This window comes from Castor canadensis, chromosome 2 (assembly GCF_047511655.1).
Source record: "Castor canadensis chromosome 2, mCasCan1.hap1v2, whole genome shotgun sequence".
NCBI classification, from domain to species: domain Eukaryota; kingdom Metazoa; phylum Chordata; class Mammalia; order Rodentia; family Castoridae; genus Castor; species Castor canadensis.
In genome coordinates, this window is record NC_133387.1 from 54,226,012 (window position 1) to 54,253,567 (window position 27,556).

General features: G+C 36.4%; 1 protein-coding gene across 1 annotated transcript; it reads left to right on the forward strand.

Annotated features, from left to right (window-relative positions):
- Positions 1–27,556, forward strand: Steap4 (STEAP4 metalloreductase). Its single transcript, XM_074064807.1, has 5 exons — positions 1–156; positions 21,204–21,661; positions 22,420–22,947; positions 23,978–24,142; positions 25,436–27,556. The coding sequence occupies exons 2-5, from the start codon at positions 21,206–21,208 to the stop codon at positions 25,697–25,699; spliced, it is 1,413 nt and encodes a 470-aa protein (XP_073920908.1). The 5' UTR covers positions 1–156; positions 21,204–21,205; the 3' UTR covers positions 25,700–27,556.

A 27,556-nucleotide genomic window follows, 5' to 3' on the forward strand; every position in this document is an offset into this window, starting at 1 on the left:
CCTGGAAACCTTTCTTCACCTCTTCTGTTGCGAAATCTAGCGGGCCCTCCCTCCTCTCTGCGGCTTCTTATACCCGGAGAGCCACAGCCGCAGCGCTCAGTGGAAACCGCAATTTGCAGCTGCGCTGGACCCGAAGTGCCTCTCCCTGTCCCGCAGGTGGGTCACGTTGCTGGCTACTGCCCTGCGCCTTTCGCTCTGCTGCCCTGGTCCCTGATCTGTCTCAGCCCACTTAAGCCCGCGTTTCCGGGACTCCACTCCTTAGCCAACTCGCACTGTGCGGGCAGTGTCATCCAATGCTGCGGTGCGATCAGTTCAGCAAACTTCTAGATTCCTGAAGGTTTATTGCTCATCATTTCAACACATAGGAGTGCAGGGTAGGAAGATTAGGGAGCTGCATTCTTCTATCCTACTTGGTGCATATCTGTGGCGCCCATCACAATGGGGACTGACGATCTCCACACTCACATCTAGAGCTGCTTCTTGACCAGGAAATCCTGAGATCTGCAACCTCTTTCATCCTTGATCTTGATTTCTTAATTTAAATTTACTTAAGTAGTTTAGTAATTGCTTTTCCAAAGAAATATTATGAAGAGAAAGTAAAGCCTTGGTTCTCTGTTCAGATTTAAATGAAAGATTGGTTTGGTTTGGTTGGTTTTTTGTTTTTGATTGTTTTGTTTTGTTTTTTCCTCTTAGTGATAAGAAACTGCTCAAGTGCTTTCTTTATTATTTATTTATTTATTTATTTTATTATTCATATGTGTATACAAGGCTTGGGTCATTTCTCCCCCCTGCCCCCACCCCCTCCCTTACCACCCACTCCGCCCCCTCCCTCTCCCCCCAACCCCCTCAATACCCAGCAGAAACTATTTTGCCCTTATTTCTAATTTTGTTGTAGAGAGAGTATAAGCAATAATAGGAAGGAACAAGAGTTTTTGCTGGTTGAGATAAGGATAGCTATACAGGGAGTTGACTCACATTAATTTCCTGTATATGTGTGTTGCCTTCTAGGTTAATTCTTTTTGATCTAACCTTTTCTCTAGTTCCTGGTTCCCTTCTCCTATTGGCCTCAGTTGCTTTTAAGGTATCTGCTTTAGTTTCTCTGCGTTAAGGACAACAAATGCTAGCAAATTTTTTAGGTGTCTTACCTATCCTCACCCCTCCCTTGTGTGCTCTCGATTTTATCATGTGCTCAAAGTCCAATCCCCTTGTTGTGTTTGCCCTTGATCTAATGTCCACATATGAGGGAGAACATACGATTTTTGGTCTTTTGGGCCAGGCTAACCTCACTCAGAATGATGTTCTCCAATTCCATCCATTTACCAGCGAATGATAACATTTCGTTTTTCTTCATGGCTGCATAAAATTCCATTGTGTATAGATACCACATTTTCTTAATCCACTCATCAGTCGTGGGGCATCTTGGTTGTTTCCATATCTTGGCTATTGTGAATAGTGCCGCAATAAACATGGGTGTGCAGGTGTGTCTGGAGTAACCTGTGTCACAGTCTTTTGGGTATATCCCCAAGAGTAACCACTCTTGGGGATATACCCAAAAGAGGTATTGCTGGATCAAATAGTAAATCAATGCCTGGCTTTTTAAGTAGCCTCCAAATTTTTTTCCAGAGTGGTTGTTCAAGTGCTTTCTTTAAAAGATGACTGGTGTCCTGGAATGCAAGTATGGAGCATGGGGAAAGGGATAGGAAATTCTATTCCTAGTTCTAACTTGAACCTCAATATCTCAGCCTCAGTTTCCACATATGTAAAATGAAAGGATATTGGTCAAGATCATCCTCAAAGCCCAACTCTAACAAGATGAAAAACCACGTAATTTAAGATGCTGCAGGTTTGGAATATGTTGCAAGTCTTGCTAACGCTACAGGTGTAACTCATAATTACTTTTCATAATAATGCAGGTTTCATTTTTGTAAGGAAACTACCCAGCTGTGGAAGGAGTCTCCCTTCCCACAGGAGCATTTTAAAGTTTTACCACATTTATCATTCAGACAATGCTCTGGGCTTTCAAAACCATTCTTCAGCCTTGCTATGTGAGAATGTCCTATTCTCTATAAATGGCAGTCATATAAATGTCACTCACATGAAAGAACATTTTTTTTCTGGTACAGTAGGTGTAATTTTATAAAATGGCACATTTATTTGAAGCAGTAACTTTTCTGAGATACAGCCTTTTGCAAGGCCCTGGGTTTTTCAGAATGCTGTGATTTAGCACAGTATGAAATTCTATCTGCATGTATTCTACCTGCATGGCAAACAGTGCCAGCCTAGAAAACAGGATGAAGCACTCTCTATTATCAGACTTCAAGGTTGTAAAGTAAATGGTACAAGTGCACAGAGAAATTGGGTCATAGCATTTTCTCCATTTGGCAACATTTATGGTTTTGCTGAAGTTCACATACCAACTGGAGGTTCAGAAACCAGCAGATACAAGGCCTGACCTCTAACTTGAGAATGATTTCCAGATATCTGCCTTGCTTAAGCTTGCTAACTGTGTTCTGGAAGCACCACATAGATTTTTATAAGCCTGTAAGTAAGCCGAAACCCTAGGCCTTGCCCTGTGTTGTAAACAACTTCAAAAGAAATAGGTTCGTTTGTCATAGAATTTTAAAGTTGAAGAATCATTCTGCTTTTCCTCATCTTGAAAGGACTGCCCCTAAATCATCCTATATCATTAATACCTGTTTTTTAAAGCATATAAATCCTCTTTTCAAAGTCTAAGTAGCTGATTCTGCAGACACAGAAACATATTTTGGGGTCTGTTTACTTCTCTTCATAATTGAGTTAGATAATTTCTATCAACTGCTATTTAAAAATAATTCTCTTGGGAAATCTTAAGGCTGATAAAACAAAAACAATAAAGAATAGCAGTAACAACACAAAAGTCCTCTGGGATGTCCTCTGAGGGTGTCACTTGTTAAATATCTATAGCTACCTCTGCCATAATTTCTACTATAGAAAAGGAACATAAGCTATGCACAATGTACTTTTCTGGGAGAGCTTTGTTTTTGCTTTTGTTTTTGTTTTTGTTTTTTTAACTTTAGACTATGTAATAATAGAAATAGGTTTACAGAGACAGGATCTCTGAAGTTACCTGTTTGACTCTGTTCTTTACACACCCAAAGAGAATGGCTCATTACTTTATGGAAGATTTTCCAAGCAGTTCTATATGGTATGTTAAACCTACTCAAAATTTTTTAAATGACTTTTAGATCATTTACAAAATGATTTGAATTCTGAGATCAGATGAGATCAGGCACGTTCAGGGTTGTATATACTCTTTATATAAGAATGAGTATAGAAATCTTAAACCGACTGAAACTACCATAAGAAACTAAGGTAGAATGAAGAAAATTAGAGAAGATAAACCAATTGGGGTCATAATACATACATATATGGAAATATCACAAGGAAACTCCCTGTGTAGCTACCTTTATCTCAAACAAGCTAAAATATCATGTCTTTCATTTTATCTTCTCTTCTTCTATAAAATCAGAGAACAGGAAGGCAGAACAAGCCTTGCCCAGGGGAAAGGACTGGCACTTGTGGGAGTGGGGAGGTGCTGGGGAAAGGGACTTAGAAGGGTGAATGTGGTGCTAAAAAACGTGTATGCATGTAAGTAAATGCAAAAATGATACCTGTTGAAACTACTCCAGGATTTGGAGAAGTAGGGGGAATAAGAATGGTTGCGGAGGTGGTCATGTATGATATATTTGATACATTGTAAGACCCTGTGTAAATGCCACAATGTACTCCCACCCATCACAACAATAAAGGGAAAATAAATAAATCAGGTAAAAAAATGATTTGAATTAAATGCTTGTTCTTTTGTTAAGAAGAAATCAGTTCTGCAAGCAATAAAACTAAGCAAATAACTAACAGATAATTAATGCTTAAAACAATGTATGATAAGAAAACATACTTGGTCTATATATATAAACAATTTGTTCTTTCAAAATTATTAAGGAATAAAGAATAAAGACTGCTCAGCTGTTTAAAGATAAACTTTCAGAAATATTTCATTGCAAAAAGAATGCAGTTTAGTTTCCACTCTAATTAAGTAGACAGGATACTGACTTCCTAAGCTGACTTCTTCTCCACATGTTCAAAGACTTTATTCAGCCGTATGTCAGTGCTCTTTCCATGCTGAACATTGATGGTCACATATTCCAAAAAATTATTTTTGAGAGATAAGTTCTTTTAAATGCAGATTATATGATCAGTCCTAATACTAGGATAAAGTAAAGTTCATTTTTCATCCTAAAAGGAAAGAAAATGTGCTCCAAGAGTAATTTTGAAAAATTAGGAACTATAATTCTGAATAAAAAAGATAAGAGGTAATAATATACCTATACATCACACCTGTAAGAGCATTTATTAGTAGAACACAAACTAGATAGTCTCTTTGGCTTCAGCATCCAATATTAAAGACAAAAGTACACTGATTACAGAGCTGGAGCTCCCAGCAGGTCTCTAGTGTGCCAGTAGCACTAGCACTGTGGACTGTGGGAAAAAAGGGGACAATTAATATTCAACCCTGATTTTGTGTCTTACATGCAGACTGCTCTTTTGACAGAGTGTGGAAACTGAGCTTGACTTTGAGTCCAAGTTAAACGGTAGCTAAAGCAGTTTTACACAGGCCTTGGCAAACTTTCTTGTTTGGTTTCCTACCTGATTAGTGTCCCTCCTCTGGGCTTCAGGCCTCCGCACAGTCCTCTGCTCTGGTTCTCACACAGTGTATTGCAATAGTTTGTCCATGGGCTACATTGTCCCTAAGACCAGAACTCATTGACAGCAGTAACTATGTGACTTACCACTCACTCAGTCTCTGTTTTACAATACAGTGGCTGACACAGAGAGGCTGTTCGATAAAGCTCTGTTGAAAACATGAAATCTTACCAAATCATCATTGATAACACTGATTTTGAACATTACTGACATAGTAGATAAGTACTGATGCTATCTGCACTGCTTCGGTGAACAGGGTCAAAGTACAATGGCAAAGCCAGATTTTAACTACCTACCATTTGAGGAGAAATATGAGATTGCAGTCCATATAAAAAGTTGGAATTATAATTATTTTTTAAGTAGAAGAAACTATAGAATCCTTGCTGCTTCATTTACCCTAATTTTTGTTAACCCTGTTACATTGCTATAATGGGTAAGTTTTCATAAAACATTTACAGCTGTAATACTTTGGATTCTAATTCATTTAAAGAGTAATTCATTTTAAAGAGCAGCATAATATGATTAAGACATTTAACCTAGCTCATGAAGATTTGAATATTGAATTTTTAAAGGTTTTAACTAGTTTAACTTAAGTAAAACATTTTAGTTCTTTTTTAATACCTGAAAGTCAGCATAAAATATGAAGCCTACTGAACAGTTCAAAAGAACTCAAATATATCAAAGCATTTTTGCACACACACTATTACATTTTTGTAGTTATTTCTTCTCTGGTACCAAAGTATAAAGGTGAGTTCTTTTCTCCATTGTATTCAATTCCCTGACACAGGCGGTATGGGAAATGGGAGAAGATTGAGAAAACGCAATTAGGTTGGTAAATGGTTCATTGCAGTTAATAATAAAGGTGTGCCCAGTTGCTCACTTTTCCTAGATTGAGATCTTAAACTGTCCTTACCCTATTTTTGAGTCATGTCTGAGAAACTGTGAGGTATTTGCTTGGAAATGGTGGTACACAAAGCAATCCCCACATGTATTTCCCTGAGCAAAACAAGAGTCTGAATGTATCAGGTTTATAGCCAGAATTGTGGAGCCTGTGTATGTGAGGTACAGAGGGTCTACAACTTTTGTTGGGCTAGGGGAAACCACAAGGATTCTGTTTTCATAAAGGACCTAGAAACCTTTGGAGAAGGGAGGCCCCTAAGAAAAAGAGATTTAGGCCTAAGGTGTAGTCAGGATGAGAAAAGCAGTATCATCCTGTCAGCCAGTTATTTTTCCATCTCTGTGAGCACATGCTACATGCTTGGAGACAAGAGATGAGTGGTAGAGAAAGAGCCAGAGCTATGCCCTTCTAAGGAAGGGGGTGGAAGAGTCTTGATTTGCAGCATTTGGTGATGTCCATGGGATAAAAGCTTGCACCATGACTGATTTCAACTCCCAGCTGGCAAGTTAGCACTAGCTGTACCACTAAAGAGAGCTGAAATTAAAAGCCTAGCAATTAAGAAGAAGCTGTTTCATTAAATATCTTTATCAACAAGCCCGGCTCTCGTGATTGTGTATGAGAGAATAGCAAAAGGACAGGGGAGGAGTTAAAGAGCATTTTCCCTCCTGGGGTAGAAAATGAAGCAACTGCAAGGCTGACCATGCAGACCCCCATCTGATGGGTGTCAGCAAACAGCAGTATTGGAGTCCTTTCCTCAGAGAGCCAGATTAGAAGTGGAAAGACAAGATACTCAAAAGAAGATGAAAGAGTCTGAGAAACACCCAGGAATTTTTTAAATATGATAAGGAGATGCTTTGAATCTGAAATGAGTTCCCTACCAGCAGGGTTGAGAGTGGAGGGGTAGGATCAGATCCATAGCAAAACTGTTCTATCCCAAACTGATATGGTAGTTACCAATATTTAGGTAATTCCTAGTGGCCTTAATGTGAAGGCAAGTGATTATTCATAGGACATTTTATTGGACAAAGTTTATTCAAAAATGAGATCACTTCCTTAGTGCCTACAATGACTACAGTAAACCTAGAAAAGCATAACCCGCTAATTGACACTAAATATTAAGTGGATTGTTGCAGGTCATCAAATTAAGCAAATGCTCATGCAATGTGTGCAAGCCAAATGCCACCAAATCAGTGAGGTAGAGTGGTTTTTCTGACAGTGGTTATACACTGGTCCTGGTCTTGAAGTCAAATCATTGGTGAACCCAGTAATTTGTAAATTGTTCCAGATTTAAAATGCAAACAAAGGTCAAGGTAAATTACTCCACACAGGATTGAATCCCTGACCTTGTCCTCATGTGCCCCAGGCTTTAATTAAATGAACTAACTGGCCTACACAGCAGATAATGAACCTGCATGATGAAATTCTTGGTCAGGAAATCATAAAACTCTCTTAATTTCTCCTGACAGATGCTGCTGAGATATAAATGTGGCAGCATGTACTAATGAGATTCTTAGCTGAACTAGAAATATCAACAAAGAACTTGAATTAGAAATAATTTTTCTGTAAAGTACAATTAGGATAGATAATAGACCTCCATTACTTCTCTGCCCTCATAATTCACTGGGTGGTAGTGAAATGTTGAATCACTATAGTTACAGCCCCGCTAGTTGCTAGCAATTCACATGGAAATACTTTAAGTTATGATCTTGTGGCTTGCTCAAATTGAATAAGATAACTATTTTGTGTATGTCATTCTATTGGCTGGCATAAATACTAATCATCAATTAATTAGTTTGCTATGAAATAAATAACATTTTTTCACAAAATATTTGGGGGCATCAGCAAAGGAGTTGGGGGAAACAAGAGGGTAATGTGGGATGAAGAGCACCAAAGTAGTTTATATATATACATGAAAATAACATAATGAACCCCATCAAATGCCATTTGTTAAGGGGAAGCAGTGGAGAGGGAGTTAAGGGAATATAATACAGCAGGGTAGAATGTGTTCAAATTACATACTACACAACTGTGGAATTAGCTTACATTATTATTGTAAGCTAATAAAAATGCCTGATTTTAACTTCACTGGTTATCAAAATGAAAATTAACTGAAAAACAATAACTTCCCTCAAAGGTTAAGCCCCCTTAAAAAATTAGTTGAAGTAATCTGCTTTCCAGCAGCCAGCCTGCAGTTGTTTACTTACATGAAGCACTTTAAATGATAGATTTCTGTTAGTCTGTGGCTATTACTTAGTTACCAGCACTGATTGTGGGAGTCACAAAATCGTGATCTATTCTTTTATGGAGTTGCTCTAATTTTTCTTAAAAGTGACATGGCAGTAAAGGAAGGGCAACAGCTCGAATTTGTGAGACATACACATAACTGAGAAATTAGATGCAGCGTTTAAAAATTAGTTTGGTCAAGCTTTAAATCTCTGACTCAACTTTCTCTCTTCCTTCTGAGTAAAAGAATGTGTGTGTGTGTGTGTGTGTGTGTGTGTGTGTGTGTGCTTAGAATTAAAGTTTGGTGTAATTAGAATTAAAATTTCCAATGAAATACACTTTAACTTCAGGAGGTTTGCCTTAGTTATGCTTGGCATTCAGTTTAAAATAGACACTACTATGCACATTTGAAGTTCCTTTCCAGCCAACCCTGTCCCTGTGCCACATTCTCCAGTTATCACTTGGTTACAGAGACCTACTAATCTTTCATTTCATGTGGGCAATTAGGAAATTGTTATGAAATTCCAATAGTAGCTTCTTTGCTAATCTGATTGCCAATTAAATTTTTGGTGCTTTGAGACAGGGTCTTGCTATGTACCACAGGGTGGCCTAGAACTTGCTAAGATTAAACTATTTTATCATATATATGTATATATATACGTGTATATATACATATATATGTGTGTATATATACGTGTAGGACTGGTGTTTGTCCCCATGGCTTCACACTTGCGAAGTAAGTGCTCTACCACTGAAGCCACACCTCCAGTCCATTTTGTTCTGGTTACTTTTTGGAGATGAGATCTTGCAAACATTTTGCCCAGGCTCACCTTGAACCTCAGTCCTCCAGATCTCAGCCTCCTAAGTAGTTAGGATTACAGGCATGATGCGCCAACACCCAGCCAAATTAAACTATTTTAAATTGAGACTTTTTATAAGTGTGGCTCTTTACTACCACAGTTAGTTAATATTTACACACTTGCTTTCCCTTCTGCCTGAAAAGTCCTCGCCTGGAAATCTTTCTCAACCTCCAGGTCTCAGTCTGATTAAGGTTACCAGTTAAAAATGCACAATGCCCAGTCAAACTGGAATTTCATATTACAAGTGGTTTAATATAAGTGTGTCCCAAATATTGTAAGGTGCATACTGGCATTAAGAATTTTTCATTATTTCAGTGTAATTCAAATTTAATCAGGTACCATGCATTTTTATTTGCTAAATCTGGCAGCCCTCACTTGACTGCTTCCTCCTCGGAAACATTTATGTTGTTTAGCTCTCAAAATCTGACTGTCCCTCTTTCTCATAGCGTTTTTATTCCACAACCCTGATCTCTATTCCTCAGAGCACTTACTACCATCCGAAATCATCTTATTTATTATTTATGTGTACATTGTGCAACTTTCTTACAATAATCAACACAGTTTTTTTTAATTTTTTATTATTCATTTATTCACAGGTGAGTACATTGGGTCATTTCTCCCCCCTTCCCCCCACCCTCTTTCTCCCTCCCCACCTCGCTTCCAGGCAGAACCTGTTCTGCCCTTATCTCTAATTTTGTTGAAAAGAAGACATAAGCATAATAAGAAAGACAAGGTGTTTTTGCTAGTTGAGTTAAGGATAGCTATACAGAAAGATTCCTAGCATTGCTTTCATGTACAAATAACACACAGTTTTTAAAGAACACAAATTCTGGCTCGTTAATTTTTAAAGAGTTAAAAACACTTTTAACTCTACAGGATATCTGCATTCTTCACCTCTTCATTCTCAGCATGTCAAACTGTGCATGACATACACAAAGCAATCAATAAAAATTTGGTGATGGGGTGTGTTAATGTGTATACTAAAAAGAAAAACTTTGAAAATTATGCATAAATATTATCAGGAAGAAATTACTCTTGCAAACAGAGCTATATTGCACATTAACTACAGTTAAAATTGAAAATGCATATTTATCTTTTCAATTAACTTATAAATAAATATTGAACCATCCAAAAAGTCTGGGAAATACATTGATAATGGTCACATTAATTGTTTAATAAGCTTTCATCAGTAATCTTTTTAAGTCAGCCTTCTGCTTTTTACTAGAGCAATATTACTGCATATTCAGTTCAAGAATATGTGTGTAAATATGAGTTTGTTTTCCCTAAAGAGCTTCGATCTCATTAAATACTAAAATAGCTCAGTGAATAATTGGAAGGGTTCATGTATTAGTGTAAGAACTTTACATCTTTTAAAACAGTTTTGCCCTCCAATTGTCCCTAGGTTATATTAAAACAAATTCTGAGAGTCAAGAAGCTGACAAAGTTGCAGAACTCCCTCTTGTCCATTTGCCTTGCGATAAAAGGGAACATATGACTGATAAGTTTCAGTTCATCATAAATATGTTATCCCATCAAGATCTTTCATACAGGGTTGAAATTCAGAGGGAATAATAAACAGTCAAAATAAAATCCTGTTTGTAGGCAATAAGATGAAAACTCTTGCTCCATCTTATAAAGTTTGAAGGTGTTGCATGCCTTCCACCTTTCTGAAAGGTGCTAAACCAGATCAGTGGATCTGTATGTTACCAGTGTGTGTGTGTCCAGGAGGAATTCAGATGTTTGAGAGGACAATCATTTCAGAAGCCAAAGTTGAGTTCTCAAATGGCTTAAGAGGCAGCGGGCTTCATCCAAATGATAGTGGTTTCATCCAAATGATTGATAAGATATTGTGCTTTACTACATGAGAGATGCTATTAAGGAGTATGGTAGATTTGTGATATGTTATGAAATACAAGTTTATAAGACAACTCTTATAAGACAACTCTTCAAGATTTTCTAGAGATAGTTATAGAGCAAAGCTACCTGTAGTCTGACACTACGTCTTGAGTCTGACATGCCTTGATTCTGTCCCTTTGAAAGTTTGCATACTCAAGCACTCATTTTGTGTCTGGTTTGCCACAAAGATAGGAATTCTAGCTTCTTAACCAAACATTACTTATAGGAAAAAAGTTGTAAAGGAGATGAAATGTTGCTGCAATCCATTACAACTTCCTCAATACTCTGTCTCCCTCTGTGTTTCCCCTCCCCATCATCCCTCTTCAAAAAAGATATCCTTAACTTTTTCATTTCCAGTAGTTCTCAACCATAGTGGTCTTTAGAATCCCTGAAGTTTCTTAGTTTTGATTTAGCTTTTTAGGTTCTAATGCCTGGGCTCTAACTTAGATCAATTGATTAAGAAACTCAGGAAGTAGTTCCCTAGTGTTTTAGCAGCTCCCCAGCTGATTGTAATGTTTGACCAGGAAGGAGAACCACAGTAGCAAACCATTATGGGAAAGCTAACAAAAACAACAAAAAACCTGATAAAAGGTTTAAGGCAATGGTTCTCAAGCTTGGGTTTATATTAGAATCACCTGGCAGAGCTTTAAAGAAAAAACAATGCCCAGGCTATCCTAGACGAATTCAGGGTAGATTCACTTCTCCTGGAGTTTGGTCATTAATATCTTTTGTACAAGCTGTCTGATTTGAATGTACACCAGGGTTGAGAACCACTGTTTTGTAGAGTAATGCTTTGCAGAAGTTTTTGCATTTTCACAAGCCTCAGTGTTTCTAAGAAGTTGTCTTAACGGCTGAAGAAATACAGGCAAGTGTGCTGAGAAGACAGATGTCCGATTACCTGTCTCTTCTCCTTCCATACCCTCCAAACCAACCCTGGTAACGGGTTCTTCCTTGCCTTCTCATCTTATGATAGATCCCAGCATACTACTTTCTGTTATCAAAAATTGTATGTTATGCTGATGATAATTTTATCTTTATAGTTCATTGTCATTACCTCCAAACCCATCCATATGAAACAATGTTTTGGCATTTTTGCAAATATGTAAACTTGGCTGAGCTCAGAAACAAGTAAGACTCCTAGTAATATGGATAAGTAACTAATGTTGAATCTTTATATAATGGAATTTATCTTCATTTGAATTTTATGTGGATTTTTCAGATGTAAAGAAATAAGAGTTCACTGAAGATAATATTTCCTTTCAGGATTATCTGTGTCAGAGAAGGGAACAATTTCTTTCTACAAATGTTATTAAGACATAGTATTTATATAGTCTCCTCTTCATTCTTTATTTTTTTTTTTTATTTTTTTTTTTTATTCATATGTGCATACAAGGCTTGGTTCATTTCTCCCCCCTGCCCCCACCCCCTCCCTTACCACCCACTCCACCCCCTCCCTCTCCCCCCCTCAATACCCAGCAGAAACTATTTTGCCCTTATCTCTAATTTTGTTGTAGAGAGAGTATAAGGAATAATAGGAAGGAACAAGGGGTTTTGCTGGTTGAGATAAGGATAGCTATACAGGGCATTGACTCACATTGATTTCCTGTGCGTGGCTGTTACCTTCTAGGTTAATTCTTTTTGATCTCACCTTTTCTCTAGTTCCTGGTCCCCTTTTCCTATTGGCCTCAGTTGCTTTAAGGTATCTGCTTTAGTTTCTCTGCATTAAGGGCAACAAATGCTAGCTAGTTTTTTAGGTGTCTTACCTATCCTCACCCCTCCCTTGTGTGCTCTCGCTTTTATCATGTGCTCATAGTCCAATCCCCTTGTGTTTGCCCTTGATCTAATGTCCACATATGAGGGAGAACATACGATTTTTGGTCTTTTGGGCCAGGCTAACCTCACTCAGAATGATGTTCTCCAATTCCATCCATTTACCAGCGTCCTCTTCATTCTTTAAAATATTTGGGGAAAACAAATGTCCCATTTTCCAAGTACAAGAAGAGTGATGGTTGGGTAACTGATCCTTCTACTTCATACCAATGGAACTGGGGAGTAGGGTTCATATCCCAAGGCACAGTTGGCCCCCAGATGCTGATATACAAAGGACTTCAAACTTTTATTTTAACTTATCCTCTAAGAGATAGCCCATCATATAACTTTAAGCGTGTCCATTTATTAGATAGCTACACACTGCTATTATGCTTTTGTGTGAATTAATATTTTAGCACAGTATATATTTATCTCCTAAAAATAAATTAATTTGTGTTGTATATTTGGAATATTTTAAAGCACTGATTTTTATAAGCATTTGAAATAATTGTTGTGTGTATATACAAGATTATTCTAAAACTTATATGGAAAGGAAAAGGAACTAGTATAGCTACAAAGTTTTAAAAAAGAACATAGGAGGAAGAACCACTTTACCCAATTTTAAGACTTACTGTATGGCTACAGCCATCAACATTGCGTGGCAGAGGGACAGCTAGATAGATCAATGGAACAGAATAGAGAACCCTGAAACTGACCCACACTACATGAGCAATTGATTTTTGACAAAAATGCAAAAGAAATTCAATAACATAAAAACAATATTTTCAACAAAATGGTAGGGGAGCAGTTAGCTAAGGTTTATAGGCAAACAAATGAAACTTGACCTAAACTTTATATTGTGTACAAAGATTAAAAAGGGATTATGGACAAAAGTGTAAAATTTAAACTTTTAGAAAAAAAAAGTTATTTAGGACCCAGTACTTCATAAAGATTTTTAGAACAAAAGAATATTCCATAAAAGAAAAGAATTGATAGATTGGAACATCATCAAATTTAAAAACTTTTTCTGTGTTAGACCTTGTTAAGACATGAAAAAAAGCTACATACACTGGGAGAATATATTTGCAAATCACATATCTTACAAAGGATTTATATCTAAAACATGTAAATAATGGCCAAAAGTCAACAGTAAAAACAATACACTCCAAGTAGAAAATGGGGAAAAAAACGTAAACAGATGTGTCACCAAAGACAACATGCAGTTGTCAAATACATAAAAAGATATTCAACATCACTTAGCCATTAAAAATACAAATTAAAACCACAGTGAGGGGGGCAGGCATAGTGGTGTATACCAGCGCTCAGCAAGTAAAGGTTAGAAGATCATGGGTTCAAAGACAGCATAGAACCACAAGGCCTGGCTATAACTCAGCAATTGCACTGCTGCACCTTTACCTCAGACAAATGGAAACTTATTTTTATGCAAAAACTTAACATGAATGTTCATAACAGCTTTATTTGTAATGACCCAACTGGAAACAACTGCAATGTCGTCCTACATTAGATGAAGACTTAAACCAGTCCAAGGTGAAACTCAATGGTAAAGCATGGCAAGGCCCTGAGTTAAATCCCCAACACCAAATTAAAAAGAAAAAAAAGAGTTAAACAAACTGTAGTACATCTATACTGTGGAATACTACTTAGCAATAAAGTTTTTAAAAACTGGATGAATCACAAGGGCGTCATCAAGAGTTAATATATATATGCCAATCTCAAAAGGCCTACACACTATGTGATTTCATTTATGTAACATTCTAAAAATGATAAAAAAGCGAGCAGATTAATGATTTTTCAGGGATTTGGGTAGACAGTGGAGAGTGGGAGGGAATGAGTGTGACTGTGAGGGAGTAGCATGAGAGAGAAGTCGTGGTGTGAAATAGTCTATCCTGCTTAGGGAGGTGAGTATGCGAGTCTACCCATGAGATAAAATGACAGAAATAAGCAGGCATAACATGCCAATGTCAAGACACTAACAACATCAGAATAATGACAATGGCAGTTGGTACACTGGGTTTTGTACTACAATACTTGTGTAAATGTAGCCATTGAAAGAAACTGGGTGAAGAGAGGACAAATCCCCCTGTATGATCTTTACAGCTTCCTGTGACTCTATAATTATTTCAAATAAAAATTTTGGTTGTTTTTAAAAACACTGATTTGCTAACTATAAGCATTTAAATGTACAGTTTTGTAAAACCTATTTGAATATTTCCATGTTTTTAATATGCTAAAATCCTCAAAATCTGGAAGTGTCTTGGGTCTGTCTGACCTGACCTCTGGGAGTTAGAGGTACCATTCACAAGCACTGCGTCCTCTTGGGACACCGAGGTGAGAACGTCTCATGCTGCCTCAGGTTCACAGGACTTGGGGTGGGATATGCAGAGACAGAGGAAAGTGATGGAGAAGATTCTTCTTGATCCACCTCTGGCCCCCCCTTGTATCACACACACACACACACACACACACACACACACACACACTTTTCAGCTACCTCCATCACCTTTGAACTCACTTTTGTCATCTTTGCCTCTGCGTCACTGGGTGCTAATCCCTAAGCTGTATACATATTCCTGTGGGATCACTTAACCTACCTTGGCTGTCCAGTCAAGAAGCCTCTCTTGTTGATGCTACCATAGGAAGTTAAACAGGTTCAAGAGGTTTTCCAAGCCGAAAGATATTCCTGTTGTTTGTCCTGTTACATAACTGAGATTTGTGAGAACCCATGGGGCCTGAAGGAAAGAGAGAACAACACTGTTTTATTTTAACTATTTAACCTTTTAATATTTCCTTTAATAAATCTTCTTCCTGGTTACCACCTTTCTTATTCTCTTTTTCTTCTGTCATAAGTCTAAGGATATAATGGGACTAGGAAACCATTTTTTAACTCTTTAAACAAGTAACCTTACTACCTCCATGAATCCGTGTTTACACACAGCTATTTTGAGTTACAACTGTGTCTAGCATGGGTGTAACAACCTTCTTTATATAGTACTTGTTGTACTATAAAATATACACTCAACTTGATCTATCTTGTGGTTGAGAAAATGCTTACATTCCATTTCTGTGAACTCCTATTATTAGAAATTTTTCTAAAAGTTCAGAATTAAATTCTTCCAAAGAATTGCTAACTTTTAATTTTTACATGTTATCTATTTCATTATCCCAATTTTGGTAACTTTAGTTCTGATAATATTTTTATTAGAAAAATCATCCAAAAATATTGTATTATCCTAGGTTATCTTGCAAGCAGAGCCTTGACAAAGGCTTACGTGCTGATAATTTATTAGATAAGTGATTCAAGGGAACAGGAAGTAAGGGGAAGAGAGCATGACCAGGGAACATGAGAAAAAACCCAAGAGGAAGTTAAGTTGGCCACAGCTACAGATGACTATTGGGAATATTCTGTTCTATTGGGACTATGTGAAAAGGCTTAAGAACTATGTGCCAGAAGAAAGAGGAAGCATTTATCCATGGAATCCTGCTCTCCATTGTTCTATGGTGGCCCATGGGTTGTACATGTCTGAATGCTAAACAGGCATAGATCTCAGAGAAGCCCCAGGATAACCAAGAGGTATAAGATGCGGGGCCTAAAACTGAGTTTCTGTTAGGTAATAGGAGCTGAGCATAGCTCAGTTACTGCCCAAAGACCTGAAACAGAACTGAGAGGATTTAAAATGGATTTTATGTTGTGGCCAAAAAAGTCATCAACCTTAGAGTTTCTATAACTTGCATAAGAAGTAACTAACTGCCCAATGAATAATATTACTGTATTTCTATTAGGTCAACCAGTGATACTTTAATATCCTTTACTATTTTTGCATCTTCAATTTGCTCATTGATGTCTTTGAGGTTTTGAGAGTGAAAATAAATTTTAATGGTCGGAGTAATGGCCCAAGAATATTGCTTTGGACTTCTAAGCTGCATTTTTAAGAGGGAATATTGAAGTAAAATATGAAAACATTATAAATAAGAGAAATCATAGTTGAGTTTTTTAAACATCTGCATCTTGATAAATTCATAATCTCTAAGGCTGTTTCATGTAGGGTTTTATCTAAAAAAAAGTGGGGAGAATAGGATTTTCCTTAGAATCACTGAACTCTAGTTCAAATAATTTTTGTATATTTATAATAATCACAATTATCTCAGCAAAATAAGCCCTCAATTTGTAGACTTTCTATAAATGTTATAGTGATTAGATTAACAGATTATGTTATTTAGATAAATGATTCGTTACTAGATTAAATAATCTATTGAAGATAGCCAGATAAAGTGAGCATTTACTCTAGTTCAAGAACTATTTTGAGCTACTTGAATTCATCTAATCCACATTATCTCTCATCTTAAAATGATGAAATTGAGGCACAAACAGTCTGAGTAACTTGCCCAGGGTTACATTGCTAATAAGAGGTAGAGCAAAAAATAGTACCATGTAGTCATTTAAAAAAAAATACTTCTGGCAAGTTAGAATGAATTAATGTAGTGACCAATTAGTCAAAGTAGTCTAAATCACTCTGTAAAGATTAAGGTGATCCAATGAGAATATTTCAATAAGAGATAATTCAGCTCGTTAAAGCACCCTGGCAACTTCACCAAGTCTGTATTTGCTTGCAAATGTTCATCCAGTGTAAGAGAGAAAAAATATATATTAAGATAAAATAATGGAGAAAAAATTAGGATATATGCAGTCAGACATTTCTGACACACAAACAGCAGTTTGAGGATTTGAGTTACGAAAATAGTTGTTAACTGATTCGTGACTAGCCAAGACTGGATAATTTATTCTTCTAAACTAGTCTACATTTGTAGATGCTGCCAAGAACTTCACATGAAGAGCCCTGATAATCGTAGGTGCTTTCCCAAGTGTGGATATGGACTTGTCTGTCAGTCGTTCAGGATATCACCAGCTAGTCTAGAAAATGATTTGATGGCGGTGTTTAATTAGGTCATTCAGAGTTTCTGTAAAAGCACAGGAAAGTCCTGTATTTCTTGTCCCTTTATCCCATGACTTCGGCCTACCTATAAAGACCTGAATGGTCTGCTTGTGATATAAGTATGCAACGTCAGGTAAGCTCAGGTAAGATTATAGGGTTTTGCTTTGTTTTGTTTCCATAAACTAAAATAGAAAGGGCAAATTTCTGGAACTCCAGGAAAAAGGTGCAAGCTTCCTATGTGCTCTATGGTCTGCATAAAATCTATAATGTAAGGATTGATTTGGGTTGAAAATTCCACATCAGATTCACTGAGTTTTTAATTGTTGTTTTGGGGTTTTTTTGCTGGGACTGGAGTTTGAATTCAGGGCTCTTGCTTACAAAGCAGAAACTCTACTACCTGAACCACAACTTCAGTCCATTTTTGCCCTGGTTATTTGGAGATGAGATCTCACAAACAATTTGCCCAAGCTGGCTTCCACCAACAATCCTCCTAGTCTCAGCTTCCCATGTAGCTAAGATTACAGGCTTGAGCCACCTGTGCCCGCAGGCCACTGAGTTTTATTTTTAATCCATTTAAATGAAAGAAGGAATGTCTTTACAATACCCTCCCCTACTTCTTTCTCTCTCCCTTTCTCTCCTGTTGGTTGCTCTGTAATCATTTAGCTTCTCTTCTTTATCTCACACTGTCTGAAACACAGAGTCAACACTGCTACTTCTAACTCCTACATTCCATCCTTGTAATGTTGTTCAACAAATATTTATCAAGTTCCCAGAATGTGCCAGACAGTGATCTTCTCAGCACTGAAGATAAATCATTGAAAAACAGAGACCCCCCCTCCCCTGAAAAAAAGATTAACTGAAAGCTACAACTAAATGTAGAGAAAAATGTTAAGAATCCAATACATTATTGGATTAAATATATGAAATAAAAACAAATATTACAAACATGAAAAGAAATATCTCAATGAAACCCTTACATTGTACAAGTAATATGTAGTAATAAAAAGGGAAAATTTGAAAAAAGAAAAATTCAATACTGAAAGAAGAAAAAAATGATGCTCTTCAAAAACACAAGTAAGTGACCTAAATTAATGTATTAGATCATAGAACTCTGTGGCTTTCACTTCAATTTCATAAACCTTCGAAAAGTCAATGCTTCATAACAGTATCTCAGTTTAGTTTTAACTAGCAATTGTTTTGTACAGTTTTCTAATGGACAGCAGGTTTCTTTGATTTGTGTCATTGAAAATATTGTCCATGTTTGTTGATTATGTTCTGACTTTGATTACAGGTATTTTTCGCTTTGCAGAAATTACTTATTGTTACATAATCATTCTTGTTTATCTACTCTTAAATAGTTTAATAATGGTGGAATAGGGCCTTTCCCCTCTAAGATTATAAAGGAATTTTCCATTGTGGCCTCTAGATGTATCATAGTACCATTAAAAAAACTTTAATATATTATTGTTTGTACCTTGGAGTGAAGTATGAGGAGTAGATTCAGGTTTTTCTCCCAAGTGATCATCCCTATATTAGCTAATGAAAAAAATCTATCTTTTTCCCATTGATTTGATTTGCCATCTATATCAGATGGGTTTAGATATACTGGTTTGGATATATTTTTGATTTTTGCTTGTTTTTTGGTGGTAGTGGGATTTGAACTCAGGGTTTTATGTTTGCAAGACAGGCCTGCTACCATTTGAGCCACAGCTCCAGATATTTTTGATTTTTGTACTCTGTTTCATTGAAATTTTTCTGTTCCTTTGACAGTACTGCATTTTTTTAGGTTTGTAAAATTTTTAGCATCTAATAGGACTAGCCTACTTAAAAAGCTAAACATTGATCTACCATTTGATCCAGCAATACCACTCTTGGGGATATACACAAAAGACTGTGACACAGGTTACTCCAGAGGCACCTGCACACCCATGTTTATTGCGGCACTATTCACAATAGCCAAGATATGCAAACAGCCAAGATGTCCCACGACTGACGAATGGATTAAGAAAATGTGGTATCTATACACAATGGAATTTTATGCAGCCACGAAGAAGAACGAAATGTTATCATTCGCTGGTAAATGGATGGAATTGGAGAACATCATTCTGAGTGAGGTTAGCCTGGCCCAAAAGACCAAATATCGTATGTTCTCCCTCATATGTGGACATTAGATCAAGGGCAAACACAACAAGGGGATTGGACTTTGAGCACATGATAAAATCGAGAGCACACAAGGGAGGGGTGAGGATAGGTAAGACACCTAAAAAATTAGCTAGCATTTGTTGTCCTTAACGCAGAGAAACTAAAGCAGATACCTTAAAAGCAACTGAGGCCAATAGGAGAAGGGGACCAGGAACTAGAGAAAAGGTTAGATCAAAAAGAATTAACCTAGAAGGCAACACACACATACAGGAAATTAATGTGAGTCAACTCCCTGTATAGCTATCCTTATCTCAACCAGCAAAAAACCTTGTTCCTTCCTATTATTGCTTATACTCTCTCTACAACAAAATTAGAAATAAGGGCAAAATAGTTTCTGCTAGGTATTGAGGGGGTGGAGGGAGAGGAAGGGGGTGGAGTGGGCGGTAAGGGAGGGAGTGGGGGCAGGGGGGAGAAATAACCCAAGCCTGTATGCACATATGAATAATAAAATAATAAAAAAATAGGACTAGCCTTCCATTAGTTATCACAATTTTCAGGACTTAGAGATTAATTTAGGGAAAATTGACATCTCTGTGAGACTTGGCTTTCCCATCCAAGAACATGCTGTGCATTTCCATTTATGTAAGTCTTCTCTAATTGTTAAGACCATTTAAAAATATTCTTCATATAGATCTTGCATTTTTTAGCTACATGCTTTCTCTATTTTGTTGCAGCTATAGGTAGAGCAACTGGTTTGTTCTGGGAATACATAGGAATATTGGTTTTAATTTGGTTCCTAAGTCTACAATTTGATCATCTGCAACCTGCAACCCCTTTTGAATTTCTATACCTCTGATTTCTTTCTCTGGTCTAGTTGTGTTAGCTAGAACTTCTAGAAGAAAAATTACTGAAGTAGTCATAGAAGATATGTTTGACTGGTTTATGATTTTATTAGAAATGTTTCTAGTAATTCTCTGTTAAGCATGATACTGGATACTTGAGATAGATTCTTTTGTATGTTAGGAAATATCTACCTGTTCTTTTTACTGTGAAGAGTAAATGCTGAATTTTAACATATGTCTATCTGGCACATATAAATATGACTGTAAATTTTCCAATATGGTAAGTTGTATTCATAGATCTTCTAATATTGAATTTATGAAATCTTTTCATTCCTAGGATAACCCCTATATAATTGCTGGGCAATTTCTCTGAAAAAGCTGCTGGATTCTGTTTGCTAAAGTCTTATTTAGAATTTTCATATCAATAAGCATAAGTGGATGAGTCTATAATTTCTTTAATAACACATTCTTTGTCAGCTTTTTCTCTGAGAAGTTTTGGAACCAAGTGTTCAAGGAATGTAATGGCAATGCAATATAGGTCCATGGTTTGAAATATCTACTAGTAAGTGTCTTGGTTATTCATTGCCTCCCTGTGCCCAGAGTTTTGTTTGTTTGTTTGTTTGTTTGTTTTACCAGTGATTCAATGTAAAATATAAATGATATAAATGAAAACGTATATGACAATTTTTACTCTTGCCTAACTTGGGAGGAAATATACGCAAGATAATTAAAGGGTTAAAACATCAGTTAACTACATTAGTTCCAGGATGTGTCACTAATTTTCTCATGTGCAGAGCATCATATTTTACTGGGTTTTGTGTTATTGTTTTATTTTTTTCAGTAATGGAGAAAACTTGTGCAGATGCACTTCCTCTTACCATGAATTCTTCAGAAAAACAAGAGACTGTCTGTATTTTTGGAACAGGGGATTTTGGAAGATCATTAGGATTTAAAATACTTCAATGTGGTTATTCTGTTGTTTTTGGAAGTAGAAACCCCGAAATGTCCAGCCTGCTGCCCAGCAGTGCAGAGGTCTTGAGCTATTCAGAAGCAGCCCAGAAATCAGACATCATAATTCTAACAGTCCACAGAGAGCATTATGATTTTCTCACAGAACTAATTGAGGTCCTCAATGGGAAAATATTGGTAGATGTCAGCAACAACCTCAAAATCAATCAGTATCCCGAATCAAATGCAGAGTACCTTGCTCAGTTGGTGCCAGGAGCACATGTGGTAAAAGCATTTAACACCATCTCCGCCTGGGCTCTCCAATCAGGAATAATGGATGCAAATCGGCAGGTAAGATGAAATGAATTAGAATGTACTCAGAATGTAAAAAGTGAATTTTCAAATTTTTTTTGAGGGGAGTGGTTGAAAGAGGGTTTCACCGTGTAGCCCTGGATGGCTTGGATTTTCAGTCCTCCTGCCTCAGTCTCCCAGGTGTTGGTGTTAGAATTATGCAGCAGCATGCCCAACTGAAAGTGAATCTTTAAATATACACTTAACTGAAAGATCAAAAAGTACAATTCCAAAATACAATGTCAGATATTTTCTTTTTCTAATATGTGCAAGACTAAGTGTCTTTGGTTTGATCAAGTAGAGTTGTCAATTCTTGTGATTCACTTCCCACTGTCTACACCTTCAAGTTTTAGTTTGGTGAAACCCAATATCATCAGAACCTAGAGACCTGTTATCAGTACTAAAAATTAATACATTTTATTGGATGTCTTTTTCCCCTCCAATTACCTTGTACAAAGATGGTTCTGTCTGTGCACTGAGGAGTGATGTGGCATCAGCAAATTTAGAAGAAATGTCAAACTACTCAGACTGTAGAGAACCACATCTTACATCAAATTGCCTTCAGCTAAAAACCCTGGTTCTTAGCTACTCAGCGCACAAGTGCAAGTTTAAAACATTATCTTGTTAGATATGTTAACTCTACATCTTTATTTGAAAACAGTTCACTACTGTAAATCATTATTTTACATGGTGCTTATGCATAGACTTTCAAAATAATTACTAAATTAAGAATAAATACAGAATTCTTTTTAACCTAGGTGTTTGTCTGTGGAAACAACAGCAGAGCCAAGCAAAGAGTGGTCGATATTGCTCGTACTCTTGGTCTTACTCCATTGGATCAAGGCTCTCTCACAGCAGCCAATGAAATTGAAAACTATCCCCTGCAACTGTTTCCAATGTGGAGGGTGCCCTTCTATTTGTCTGCTGCACTGTGTGTCTTCTTCTTTTTCTACTGTGTTATAAGAGAAGTAATCTACCCTTATGTTTATGAAAAGGAAGATAGTACATTTCGCCTGGCTATTTCCATTCCGAATCGAGTCTTTCCAATAACAGCACTTACCCTGCTTGCTTTGGTTTACCTTCCTGGTGTTATTGCTGCCATTCTGCAAGTGTACCGAGGTACAAAATACCGCCGATTCCCAGGATGGCTTGACCATTGGATGCTTTGCAGAAAGCAACTTGGCTTGGTAGCTCTAGGATTTGCATTCCTTCATGTCATCTACACACTTGTGATTCCTATTCGATATTACGTACGATGGAGGATAAGAAACATAACCATTACTCAGGTAAATCTCTATTTATTTGTATTCCCCTACTCCTTAAATCAAATTGTATTCCATTTCATAATTATAAAAAATTACTCTTCTAAACATCTTTATTTCTTAAAGTAACAAGAATTAGAAACATCATGTTTGGTTTTGTTTTTTAATGAATCCAGTGAAGATCTCATACAACTATTGAGAATAAAAGCTTAGATTCCCAGGCTCAGTTGGATCCAGATCTGTAATCCCAGAGCTCCTTGGGACACTGACACACTGGCAGATTTGGGACTCAGGAAACATAAGGTCACATACTTGAATTCCTTTGTGGTGGAGTCAATAAGTGTGAACCCATGTGTTTTCAAACTTCTATTTTTATGCATGCTACTTCTTTTTGGAAGTCAAACCCAACTGTCTTGTAAATTAAGAGGCTGCTCAAACACAAGCTACAGCAATGCAAACAATTTCCCAAAAGAGTGCTTATAAATCCCTTAATGTATTACTTGTACAAAATTGTCCTCAATAACTAGAAAACTAAACAATTCTGAGAAAATGTCAAATACTATCTTATATATCATCAAAAGACTTAGAATCAGCTCAAAGAGTCTTAAAGCATTCTCAGAAAAGTGCTGTCAGTTCTAGTTTAGAAATAAATGGTTTTGATATATCTTACTACTGTCTCAATGTTAATACTCAATAACCTCCATGATACTTCTTTGGATTTCTCTACATTATGTCTCTAACAAACACTTGGAAGTCTCTTGAGAAAGAGTCACACAACAAAAGCCTGATTCGATGCTATATTGTGACATAATCAACATGAAAACCCAGACTTGTGTGTGTGAATTATCAACATACATAATAAAATTGTCATGTAATCATTTGAGAACATCAAGTTTTGCTTGGTTAACAAAAAGCCAAGCAAACCTTCTGTGGTAAAGAAGGTAGACACAATTTGCTTTGAGCAAATAACCCAGGCAGATATCTGTCCCCTTAAAAATGTGGGCAGCTTGTAAAAGTATGTAATTTTTCAAAAACTGCTTATAATTTTTCTTAGGTCATGGCCAAGAAAGATAATCCATTTAGTACCTCTTCAGCATGGCTCAGTGATTCTTATGTGTCTTTGGGAATCCTCGGATTTTTTCTGTTTGTGCTTTTGGGAATCACTTCCTTGCCATCAGTTAGCAATACGGTCAACTGGAGAGAGTTCCGATTTGTCCAGGTAAGGACTTCAAGATTTAAAATTATTTATACTGAAAAATGAATGTGGCTTTACAAATATTCTCATTTTTATCTCATAGCATGCCTAATTTTTCATTTTGCTCCACTGGCTTCTCTAGCAATCTCATTAACAATTCACATTAGAAGACACTAAACTCAGATACAGACCGATCTCATAATGGTTTGTTTTTTTTTACGGGGATACCTGGCGAAGATTCCTGACTACTCCTAGAGCCACAGCTAAGATTATATAGAGTGAAAAGCCCCAATAACTATTAAGCTCTGTGTGTAGATAGGCTAGGTAAAAGAGGAAGAGAAACCTAAAAAAACTGAGCTTCTGAATATGATCCTTACAATATGGATATATTGATAAGGAAAGATAGATATTGTAATAAAAGTTTAAAACCTTCAAGATTTGACAGATATTATCACTCTAGACTTATTCCTGGTCTGTAAACTGGAAATTTTTTTTTTCACATTTCAACCACCAGACTCCTCATTAAAGACAGTAAATATTCCTAGAGACCAGTGATCCTCAAAGTATGGCACCTGAACCCACACAACAGCATCACCTGGGAACTTGTTAGACACGCATTGCCCCAGGCCACAACCAGACGACTGAATCAGAAGCTCTAGATGTAGGGCCCAGCAATTTGTTTTAACAAGCTCTCCAGATGATTCTGATGTCTACTTATTGTGAACTAGTATAATAAAATAGATGATTAGTAATTAAAATTAGATTGGAATATCAGGTTCTACAATTTCTCTCAGGGACAGAAATGCAGCCAAAATTTTCTCATGACAACACCTTTATTCAAGATATTAAGACCAAAAAACCCTCTGTGCTTTAGAATTTAGAACCCCCAACAAACAAAGTGAAGTTTGCTGATTGCTCTTTTTCCATTATAACTTCCCAACATCTACTTTTGGTCAGTACTATATACTAGTGTGGAGCTTCTTGAGGTCATACTCATCTCTAACCTCTAAAAAAGATGACAGATAAGAGTTTTACTGCTGGGGACCAAGGCAAGGTACATTATTTATTCAAATTCAGAAGAGTTCACCCTGAGAAACTTTTTCACCAAGCCAGGTTAAAGGTAAGCTAACAAACATGTCATTTATAAGCAAGTCTTTTTTTTTTTAATGAAAAATTTACCTTCCTGAAGGAGGATTAGTGCTTTTTTCTGCACTTAACAGAGTGTCCTAAATATTACAAGTTTCAAATATTTGTTGGAGGGTTTCACTTTAAGGTATAAGTAATGTTAATGCACATATTTTTGTTTCTTGCTTATAGTCCAAACTGGGATTTTTGACCCTGATCTTGTGCACAGCCCATACCCTGGTGTATGGCGGGAAGAGATTCCTCAACCCTTCAAGTCTAAGATGGTATCTTCCTTCAGCCTATATTTTAGCACTCGTCATTCCTTGCACTGTGCTGGTTATGAAGTTTATACTCATCGTGCCATGCATAGACAAGACTCTTACTCGGATCCGCCAGGGCTGGGAAAGGAACTCAAAATACTCAAAATCAGCACTGAAAGGAAAATCAGATATTTAAAGCAAAGTTGAATTTACCAGGACTTCTGAACTATATATAGTATTGAATGTTTACAGAAGAACAATGGGTACAGTTAAGGATGATTTGTCGCTCACCATGGCCTGAAGTTTATCAGCACAGAAGGAAATGTTGCCTGACTTTGAGAAACTGATAGGTTGGAAGAGAAGCCATTTTTATCTCAGGTTGGTGATAAATCAGTGTAGGTCCCTGATGCTTCTTTGTCAGAAACAATGGGGATATGATCTTTGTGGTTTCACACTAAGAAACATCTTGATTGTAGGCAACATGCCTGATGCAATGTCTTGCAAAATCCAGGAAAGGTGCATGCAACTTCCTTCTCTGATTCAAGGGTTGAGTTAAGTGAAAGTAAAAGCACAGTGGTGGCCACTGGTGAAGACTTTGCTGGCTATGTCTGAAGAAGAGGTAAAAGGAATGAGATGCTTTTTTTCTTTTTTTTTTTTTGGAAGTAATGATGATCATAAGTATTGCCATAGTGATTTGGGATTTTATTTTTGTTTTTGTTTGTTTGTTTGGAGTTTTTTATTTGTTGCTCTTCTCTTTTTTGTGCAATCCTGGGGATCAAACCCAGGGCCTCATGCATGCTAGGCAAGCGCTAGGTCACTAAGCTATACCCCAGCCTGCCATAGTGAATTCTATAGTCAAATGTACCCCTTGATTTTGCTTTTATTAATGTAGATATCTACTTTGAGGGACTATTTTATAACACCACAAAAATATCACAACTGGTGAAAGTAACTGTGCCTTGGATATATGCAAAACTATAATTCTCATAAGATCCTTCTTCTATAAGGAGTAGATATAGGTAAAAATAGAGGAATGGTCACTTGGATTTTTTTCAATGTGCAATAATAAGAATGGGTTAATAAAGGCCCTTGCACAAAAAAGTTCAAATGAACCACAATTTTTAGATAGCAAGCTAAATCAATATTATAAAGTTTTACTATACTAGGTTTGGTATTATTTAGGTATTGTGGTATATTTTATAAACTATATATCTTAAACATTGTTCAATACTAATCATCTATGAAATTAATTTCTAGTGTAAAAATGTAACTTCAGTAATCTATCTTAATGTATTATAATTTTAAGCAGTAAAATGAACTGAATTATCTGAAAATGTGAATTTGACCAAAGCATAAATGAAAGAGAACTATGGAAAATGCAGGAAAGAGAGGTGTGAACAGTAGTTGTTATATGAGACTTGGTTCATTTTCAAATTCTTTCTGTTAATGCAAATGATTCTCGCTTTCTTTCTGTGCTAATAGTGCCTTTTCCAAGGTGACCTTCAGCAGGATTAGTCTTCATCACTCAAGCATGGAGCTAAAAGGAAACTTATGCAGTCTTCGCACATATAACTGAAATAACCAAAAGGCATTGGGTTTGACATTTTTCTGCCTAATCTATAAAGGCCATTTATTTCTCATTCCTTCTTTTTTTAACTTTTATTATTCATATTACATAACACTATACAAAGTGATTAAAATATGTAAAAGCATCATTTACAATCCAGGATATTTTCCTATAAAACTTAAAACTTGTTGAAAATAGTTCTATGTATATGGTATATTCTATTATACTTCCTTTTTCACTTAATGTATTAAGGGATTTACCTTCTTACTGCTGTGGTATATATATGTATTTAATGACTGCATAATATTACATCAAATGGGGCTTTATGTAACTACTGCCCTAATTGATAGGATATACCCATTTTTTAAAACTAAGTAACATTTAAGGTAAAGTGTTTGTACTAATACTGTTTCCCATATTTGTAATTGTTTTCTTAGAATACTTGCCAAAAATTGTAATTACAAAATTAAAAGATATTTACTAGAA

Coding starts and splice junctions, on each gene's coding strand:
- Steap4 (XM_074064807.1), top strand. CDS start 21,206: ATGGAGAAAACTTGTGCAGATGCACTTCCTCTTACCATGAATTCTTCA. Junction 21,662..22,419: donor TAATGGATGCAAATCGGCAG/GTAAGATGAAAT, acceptor TTTTTAACCTAG/GTGTTTGTCTGTGGAAACAA. Junction 22,948..23,977: donor GAAACATAACCATTACTCAG/GTAAATCTCTAT, acceptor AATTTTTCTTAG/GTCATGGCCAAGAAAGATAA.